Here is a 10,000-nt window from a genome sequence, read left to right on the forward strand (position 1 = left end):
ATTCTAGCCCCCCTGGCAAAGCCATGATCCCTCCAGACCATTCTCCAATCTGTAAAGCACAACTCTTTTCCCAATTTACCTTTGCAGAGGATATTCCCCTAAAACGATCAACCATTAGACTCAAGCTATCCACCTCCGCTTGATTTTTCACTAGCACAACTACATCATCAGCATAGGCTGAAAGACGAATAGGAGGAATATCCTCTGAAAGGCACACCCCTGCAATGCGACTTCTAATGCTATTTAGTAGTGGCTCTATAGCAATAGCATATAACATCCCAGACATAGAACATCCCTGCCTAATACCTCTACACACTTTAAAAGGAGCACTCAAACCACCGTTAACTTTCAATACACTTTCAATGTCACCATATCTCACCTTTATCATGGCAATAAAACCAGAGCTGAACCCAAACGCCTCAAACGTGTGCCATAAATATTGATGTTCAACTCGGTCAAATGCCTTTTCCTGATCAATTGAAATTAGACCAGCATCCAACCCAATAGCCCTAGAGACGTCCAAAAAATCACGAATCAGAGAAATGTTATCCCCTATCTGCCTGCCAGGAACACAGTAGGACTGATCCGTATGTATGATTTGCCCCATCACCTCCCTCAGCCTGTTGGACAAAGCCTTTGACAATATCTTATAATCAGTACACAATAAAGCCACCGGCCTCCAGTTCTTCACCTCCCTCAGGTCACCCTTTTTGGGCAGTAGGGTGAGGACAGCCCTTCTGCAGCTTATTGGTAGTAACCCTCCGGTTAAACTATCATTAGCTACTTCTAACCAATCCTCTCCCAACATAGCCCAAAAAGACTTAAAAAAGTCAACGGGAAGCCCATCAATGCCTGGTGCCCTTCCATTTTCCATGCCTTTTAATGCAGTGTATAAATCCTGCAAAGACAATGGTTGCTCAAGCTCAACCTGAGCTTCTGCAGGCACCTTTGGGAGCCCATCAAAGAACTGCTGTGTCACTGTTTTGTCCTCTTTGTACTCACACTTGTAGAGCTCAGCATAGAACTCTACTGCCCTCTTTCTAATTTCACTAGGGCTAGTGAGCTCTTGTCCAACAGCTGATTTGAGACAATGAATAATTTTTCTTTGTCCATTCTTTTTCTCTAAACCAAAGAAAAATTTGGATGAGGCATCCATTTCAGATATGCCCTGAAATTTACTTCTCACCAGTGCCCCCTGTGCTCTGATACCCAGCAGATCTGCCAATGCAGCTTTTCTCCTCTTGAGGGCCTGAGTATGGCCTCGATCTCCTGTGGTCTCAACCAACGTCATGAGTTCCACTATTTCAATCTCTAGGGCTTTCATTGATCTGGTGATATCCTTGGTGACATTCCTCGTGTATTGATTACAAAATTGTTGAATCTGGATTTTTCCTATATCCCACCATTGTTGAAGGGATACAAAACTGGCCTTTTGAGCCCTCCACCTCTCCCAAAAAATACTGAAACATTTCCTGAAGTGAGCATCACTCAATAAAGTTATATTAAAATGCCAATATGCGCTTTTAGGTTTTACATCGTTAATGAACACCACCTCTGTTATTAAACAATGATCAGAAAATCCCACTGGAGTTATCACACTTGATTTACAGACCTGAGATTGATGCTCAAAAACATAAAACCTATCTAACCTGGCCATAGAGATGATGTTCTCTCTCACATGCGCCCAGGTGTACTGCCTTGTTCCTTCATGTTGACTCCGCCAAATATCACACAGTTCATTTGTTACAATAAGGCGTTTTAAAAACGTCCTTGAGGCTATATGAGGTTCTTGGTGATTTCTATCTAAATCGCTAACTGTGCAGTTAAAATCCCCAGCAATAAACAAATAATCTTCTTTGTTACATTTCTCAATGGTATTTGATAATGTCTCTAAAAAACATACCCTCTCAACTGTCACCACTGGGGCATATACATTTATCAGACACATATTGATATTTTCATACCTTGCTCTAACTTTTAATAACCTCCCCTCAACTACCTCTTCAACCTCGTATGACAAAGGCAAAAACCCTTTTGAGAACAAGATAACCACACCCCCACTTTTTGAGTTTTTATGACTACACACCACTGTCCCCCCCCACTCCTGTTGCCACATAACTTCATTTTCCAAATTACTATGCGTTTCTTGCAGAAAAATTATGTCACTTCCCTTTCCCCTCATTAACTCATACACCATGGCTCTTTTTTTAACATCTCTTGCCCCATTTACGTTTAAAGAAGAGATCTTAAAACTGCTCATGGATAAGAAAAAAAAACAGAGGAAGATACAGCCACCACATCTCTTTACAAAGTTAAAACTGCAACTGAACTCTTTCATTTTCTTTAGAATTTACATCACTTATTACTCTCGTGACCACTTTCTTGAGTCTAGCAATTTCAGGGCTTTTCAAACCTCCCCCTGTAATTTTTGACATCAGAAACTTTGCTGATTCAATAAACAATTCACGTTCAGGGAAAAAATCAGTTACATTGTAATCCTGCATATATTTCTTCCCTTTTGTCAACTTCAGAAATTGACGTATCTTCTCGATCCCATACCTCCCTTCCACCCCATCTATCTCACTATATTGTTGTGACGCGTCAGATGACTCACTCTCGCTATCCTCCCCAGAAGAAAACCCCATCTCTACAACCTGTTCATCTTCACCTGATTTATCCATCTCTACCTTTCTCTTAGAATTAGACCCTTCACCACCCCTTAAATTCTTCCTTTTACTCCTCGGTATTTTGAAAACATCCGCTTCCTTTTCCGTTATTTCAATCTCCTCTTGACCTTCAATTTCATTTTCCAGCACCACCTCAGCGACGGCAGTCGCAATCTCACCTACTGTTTCCCCTCCCTCTTTGTTCTGATCTACCACAATTGCCCCCGTATCCACAATGCCTTCCTCTCCTACTTTTCCAACCACATCTGCCCACCTTCTCTCTTCCCCTACACCTGTAGTATTTTCATCCCTTCGCTGTGGTACGTTAGTTGCACCCGCACTAAAGCTACTACCAGGCTCAGCGTGTTCATTCTCGGGACAATTACGCACCAAATGCCCCTCTCTTCCACATCCAAAACATTTAATTGATTCAGTAGATGCATAGAAGACATAATCAAATCCATCAATCTTAAAACTAAACGCTAAATTCAGTTCATCTCCTTCCTTTTTTAAAATCATATGCACTTGTCTCCTATGAGACACGACATGTTTCAACAACGGAGATTTGCATCCAAAAAGAACCTTCTTTATTGTAGATACGATTTGACCATGGCGAGATAACTCTCGCTCTAACACTTCATCTCTAACAAATGGTGGCACGTTAGAAAGCATAACTTTCTTCGCAGGATTCATAAGCGGAAATACCGGCGTCTGTGTTTCCCGCAACACAACACCCCTCTCAACTATCTTATTCACCTTTTCAATTGAATCTAAGAATATCACTACAGCGCTATTCATCCTTGAGGCTGATTTGATGCTATCATACCCAATGATAGCACCCACAGCCAAGCTACATTCTTCCACTGAACACCCAGCCGCAGCAGGAATTTTTACTCCATGCCTCCGACTAAGTTTTTCAAACTCTACATTTCCGCGAGTGGCCATTGCAACCAGCCCCACCCGCTGGTTGTGCCCTCGCGAAAAAACAACCTCAAAGATCCCACCACCCCTATACGTGCTTAGTGATAGTTAAACAATATACCCTTAAAACAACTAAACTAATCAATATATATATATGTACATACCAAAACCCAATAGAGTGAAAAGAAATTCCATTCGCTCTCGCAAACACTCTGCTTGACGACTCACTCCCAGCATGCACTCCGACGAGAGAGAGAGAGAGAGCGAGAGAGAGGGAGAGAGAGAGAGGGAGAGGGAGAGAGAGAGAGGGAGAGAGAGAGAGAGGGAGAGAGAGAGAGAGAGAGGGAGAGAGGAGAGAGGAGAGAGAGGGAGAGAGGGAGGGAGAGGGAGAGAGGGAGAGAGGGAGAGAGGGAGAGAGGAGAGAGAAGTATGAATGAGAGAGAGAGAGAGAGAGAGAGAGAGAGAGAGGGAGAGAGAGAGAGGGAGAGGGAGAGAGAGGGAGAGAGGAGAGAGAGGGAGAGAGGGAGAGAGCGAGGGAGAGAGAGAGGGAGAGAGAAAGGGAGAGAGAGAGGGAGAGAGGGAGAGAGAGGGAGAGAGGGAGAGAGAGAGAGAGAGAGATGGAGAGAGCAGAGATGGGAGAGAGGGAGGGAGAGAGAGAGAGAGGGAGAGAGAGAGAGAGAGAGAGAGAGAGGGAGAGGGGGAGAGAGAGGGAGAGAGGGAGAGATAGGGAGAGAGAGAGGGAGAGAGAGAGGGAGAGAGGGATAGAGAGAGGGAGAGAGAGGGATAGAGAGAGAGAGGGAGAGAGGGAGAGAGAGGGAGAGACAGAGAGGAGAGAGAAGTATGAATGAGAGAGAGAGGAGAGAGAGAAGTATGAATGAGAGAGAGATGGAGAGAGGAGAGAGAGAAGTATGAATGAGAGAGAGAGGGAGAGTGAGAGAGAGAGTGAGAGGCATTATTCCAGTCCCAAAAAATACATAATTGCTCCTGTGGTGATGCTTGTGAAATTCCCTACTGCTGGTGTCCTTGTGCACCTTCCTCAGTGGAAGGAGAGCAGGAGAGAGAGGGATTTAGGTGTAAGAGTGCGAGAGGAGAGATGAGAGTGAGATAGGTTTGGGGTGAGAGTGAGAGAGGAGAGAGGAGAGTGAGAGAGGTTTGGGTTGAGAGTGAGAGAGGAGAGTTAGAGAGGTTTGGGGTGAGAGTGAGAGAGGAGAGAGGAGAGTGAGAGAGGTTTGGGGTGAGAGTGAGAGAGGAGATCATCAAATCAAATCAAATTTATTTATATAGCCCTTCGTACATCAGCTGATATCTCAAAGTGCTGTACAGAAACCCAGCCTAAAACCCCAAACAGCAAGCAATGCAGGTGTAGAAGCACGGTGGCTAGGAAAAACTCCCTAGAAAAGCCAAAACCTAGGAAGAAACCTAGAGAGGAACCAGGCTATGTGGGTTGGCCAGTCCTCTTCTGGCTGTGCCAGGTGGAGATTATAACAGAACATGGCCAAGATGTTCAAATGTTCATAAATGACCAGCATGGTCCAATAATAATAAGGCAGAACAGTTGAAACTGGAGCAGCAGCACGGCCAGGTGGACTGGGGACAGCAAGGAGTCATCATGTCAGGTAGTCCTGAGGCATGGTCCTAGGGCTTAGGTCCTCCGAGAGAGAGAAAGAAAGAGAGAAAGAGAGAATTAGAGAGAGCACACTTAAATTCACAAAGGACACCGAATAGGACAGGAGAAGTACTCCAGATATAACAAACTGACCCTAGCCCCCCGACACATAAACTACTGCAGCATAAATACTGGAGGCTAAGACAGGAGGGGTCAGGAGACACTGTGGCCCCATCTGAGGACACCCCCGGACAGGGCCAAACAGGAAGGATATAACCCCACCCACTTTGCCAAAGCACAGCCCCCACACCACTAGAGGGATATCTTCAACCACCAACTTACCATCCTGAGACAAGGCTGAGTATAGCCCACAAAGATCTCCGCCACGGCACAACCCAAGGAGGAGGCACCAACCCAGACAGGATGACCACATCAGTGACTCAACCCACTCAGGTGACGCACCCCTCCCAGGGACGGTATGAGAGAGCCCCAGTAAGCCAGTTACTCAGCCCATGTAATAGGGTTAGAGGCAGACAATCCCAGTGGAAAGAGGGGAACCGGCCAGAAAGAGACAGCAAGGGCGGTTCGTTGCTCCAGAGCCTTTCCGTTCACCTTCCCACTCCTGGGCCAGACTACACTCAATGATATGACCCACTGAAGAGATGAGTCTTCAGTAAAGACTTAAAGGTTGAGACCGAGTTTGCGTCTCTGACATGGGTAGGCAGACCGTTCCATAAAAATGGAGCTCTATAGGAGAAAGCCCTGCCTCCAGCTGTTTGTTTAGAAATTCTAGGGACAATTAGGAGGCCTGCGTCTTGTGACCGTAGCGTACGTGTAGGTATGTACGGCAGGACCAAATCAGAGAGATAGGTAGGAGCAAGCCCATGTAATGCTTTGTAGGTTAGCAGTAAAACCTTGAAATCAGCCCTTGCTTTGACAGGAAGCCAGTGTAGGGAGGCTAGCACTGGAGTAATATGATCAAATTTTTTGGTTCTAGTCAGGATTCTAGCAGCCGTATTTAGCACTAACTGAAGTTTATTTAGTGCTTTGTCCGGGTAGCCGGAAAGTAGAGCATTGCAGTAGTCTAACCTAGAAGTGACAAAAGCATAGATACATTTTTCTGCATCATTTTTGGACAGAAAGTTTCAGATTTTTGCAATGTTATGTAGATGGAAAAAAAGCTGTCCTTGAAATGGTCTTGATATGTTCTTCAAAAGAGAGATCAGGGTCCAGAGTAACGCGAGTAAGGTCCTTCACAGTTTTATTTGAGACGACTGTACAACCATTAAGATTAATTGTCAGATTCAACAGAAGATCTCTTTGTTTCTTGGGACCTAGAACAAGCATTTCTGTTTTGTCTGAGTTTAAAAGTAGAAAGTTTGCAGCAATCCACTTTCTTATGTCTGAAACACATGCTTCTAGCGAGGGCAATTTTGGGGCTTCACCATGTTTCATTGAAATGTACAGCTGTGTGTCATCCGCATAGCAGTGAAAGTTAACATTATGTTTTCAAATGACATCCCCAAGAGGTAAAATATATAGTGAAAACAATAGTGGTCCTAAAACGGAACCTTGAGGAACACCGAAATGTACAGTTACAGGAGAGAAGAGAGTGAGAGAGGTTTGGGGTGAGAGTGAGAGAGGAGAGTTAGAGAGGTTTGGGGTGAGAGTGAGAGAGGAGAGAAGAGAGTGAGAGAAGTTTTGGGTGAGAGTGAGAGAGTAGAGTGAGATAGGTTTGGGGTGAGAGTGAGAGAGGAGAGAAGAGAGTGAGAGAGGTTTGGGGTGAGAGTGAGAGAGGAGAGAGGAGAGTGAGATAGGTTTGGGGTGAGAGTGAGAGAGGAGAGAGGAGAGTGAGAGAAGTTTGGGGTGAGAGAGGAGAGTGAGAGAAGTTTGGGTTGAGAGTGAGAGAGGAGAGTGAGAGGTTTGGGATGAGAGAGGGTTGAGAGTGTTTTTGTGTGAGATGGGCATAGCGAGTCATCTTATAAAAGATAAAAGCAGGAGAAGAAAGAGGGGCCAAGGATCATGAATACATACATTTTTCCCATATCACCCCTCCCCTTTCTCTTCTTTTACCCCCTCTCCTCCTCTCCTCCTCTCCCTCCTCTACCCTCTCCTCCTCTCCTCCTCTTCTCTCTCCCTCCTCTTCCCTCTCCTCCTCTCCTCCTCTCCCTCCTCTACCCTCTCCTCCTCTCCTCCTCTTCTCTCTCCCTCCTCTTCCCTCTCCCCCTCTCCCCCTCTCCTCCTCTCATCTTCTCCTCCTCTCCTCCTCTCCTTCTTCTTCCCTCTCCTCCTCTCCTCCTCTCCTTCTTCTTCCCTCTCGTCCTCTCCTTCCTGTTCCCTATCCTCCTCTCCTCCACTCCTTCTCTCCCTCCTCTTCCCTCTCCCCCTCTCCTCCTCTCATCTTCTCCTCCTCTCCTCCTCTCCTTCTTCTTCCCTCTCCTCCTCTCCTTCCTGTTCCCTATCCTCCTCTCCTCCTCTCCTTCTCTCCGTCCTCTTCCCTCTCCTCCTCTCCTTCCTCTTCCCTCTCCTCCTCTCCTCCTCCTCCTCCTCTCCTCTTCTCCTCCTATCCCCCTCTCCCTCCGCTTCCCTCTCCCCCTCTCCTCCTCTCCCTCTTCTCCTCCCTTCTCCATCAAGGGCACTCGTCAGTGAAGATTGTACCCATTTTCACTGCTGTCCCTTTCATTTAGCCTCTTACGTTTGACATGCAGCCCCTTCAACCCCCCCCCCCCCCCCCCGCCCCCCCCAAATGGTGTCATTTGGGACACAAACCATATTATATTAATGCTCATGAATACTATCTAAATCCTCATGAATATTACCTAAAGGCTCATGAATACCAGACCACAGGTTCCATGCCTATAAAGATGATGAATATTACTGTGGAAGTGATAGGGATCGAGTAGACCAAATATACCTTTAGCTCCTTTATTCATCCCTTCTTTCTCTACCTCTCCCTTCTCAAGTCACATCATTGAAGTAAGATTTATAGACATGAAAATACACTTCTCACTTCTTCTCTTCCCCTCCTTGTCTCACTCTCACCTCTTCATCTTTCAACTCTTCCATCTTTAATGATCCCCATCTCTTTCTCTATCTCTCTCTCGCTCTCTCTCTCTCTCCAGGTGACCCTGCGGCGGAGGAGTGGTCTCAATGGAGTGTGTGTTCGTTAACATGTGGTCAGGGTTGGCAGGTGAGGACGCGCTCGTGTGTGTCCTCTCCCTACGGCACCCTGTGTAGTGGCGCCCTGAGAGAGACACGTATGTGTAACAATACCGCCACCTGCCCCGGTGACCCAGCACTGAGCTCAGGTAGGCATGACATGAACACACAAACTTGTGTGTGCACACACACGTGCACACACGTGCACGCACACACCCTCAAACACGCTGCAAAGACCACAGGTACTGTACAGTACCTAACACAAACATTTCATAACCACTGTATGATCACAGCTGTAAACTTGACTGAGACTGCATGAGACTGCACAGCCGGTACACATATTCACCCTACTATAACTAGTTTGCCCACTGTGGAACCTGGCCTTGACTGTCTGTACACTAATTATATTCTGCAGTTCATGGGATGTGTGTGCTGTGTTTGGCATGTTTCCGTGTGTGTGTGTGTGATGCGACAGTTTTTGCTGATGCTCTTCTGGAGAGAGAATACAGAGGAAAAAGCAACAACATTTCCCTTCCCTGTCAGTGCATATGCTAATCTTGTTCTTATGCAAATGTTAGAATGTGATTTGTATGGCTAAGTGGCTTATTTTCCATCCAGCGCCAATATGAATCCCCTCAGCTGATGCTTTGATGAGAGATTGGTTGCTGTGTTGCGTTTTGTTAATTATTTCATTATTTCATATTTTATTTCATTTTTTCCAGCCCTTCACTCAGATGTGATTTTCTTCCCGCTGTGGCTTCGGGGGGTTGCGGTGGATTGGGTAAGGCGGGCGGGCAGGCGTGAAGCGGGTGGATGAGAAGGAACGCTAATCAATGTGGATGGTGACCATGGGGGATGTTAGGGGCGACTGGCGCGGCGCAGTGTTTCCATTGACTGTTTCCTGTGATGCGTCGGGGATGGAGGGAGAGACTCCACGCTTTATATGGTTTATTAATCTATTTACCTCTCTAATTCACAGTGTGGATGTACACACACCGACCGGGAGTGGTTCCGACAGGTTCCAAAAAACACACACACACACACACCAACCTATTTCCACTGCCTGCGAGCACCGAATATGCATTCATGATTTGAACAGCAGCTCACACGCGCAAGTATGTATGAACGTGCGCACACACACACACACACACACACACACACACACACACACACGCACACACACACACACACACACACACACACACACACACACATGCGGTCCATGGAGACACACACTCACACACACGCACACACACACACTCACACACCATGTTCCTTACTCATCAGTGCTACATGATCTCTCCATATGTGACGTTAATGGAAGGCAGTGAATTATTAATGTGTAGGTCAATGTAATTCACTAGAAACATGTTCACATAGCAACAAGGGACAGTTGCTCTACATGCATCCTTTCAGTCACACACAGCTACATTAGATCACAAATGGTCACACACACACACACACACACACACACGCACACACACACACACACACACACACACACACACACACACACACACACACACACACACACACACACACACACACACACAGATATACACCTTCACACACATAGTGAAGTATTTGAATTGTTGTTGAATAATGTAGTCCCCCGGCTTTCACTGTAAACAAATCATCATGTTATTCA

The 10,000-nt window shown here is 46.1% G+C and overlaps 1 protein-coding gene across 1 annotated transcript in view; it reads left to right on the top strand.

The window, feature by feature from the left end:
* Positions 1–10,000, top strand: part of LOC110496862 (adhesion G protein-coupled receptor B2) — a 472,722-nt gene that overhangs the window by 233,109 nt on the left and 229,613 nt on the right. The window contains exon 4 of the mRNA XM_036953306.1: positions 8,316–8,501. Coding sequence (XP_036809201.1) covers positions 8,316–8,501 — 186 coding nt within the window. The remainder of the gene's footprint in view (positions 1–8,315; positions 8,502–10,000) is intronic.

Source organism: Oncorhynchus mykiss, chromosome 18, assembly GCF_013265735.2.
Source record: "Oncorhynchus mykiss isolate Arlee chromosome 18, USDA_OmykA_1.1, whole genome shotgun sequence".
In the NCBI taxonomy this organism is placed as follows: Eukaryota; Metazoa; Chordata; class Actinopteri; order Salmoniformes; family Salmonidae; genus Oncorhynchus; species Oncorhynchus mykiss.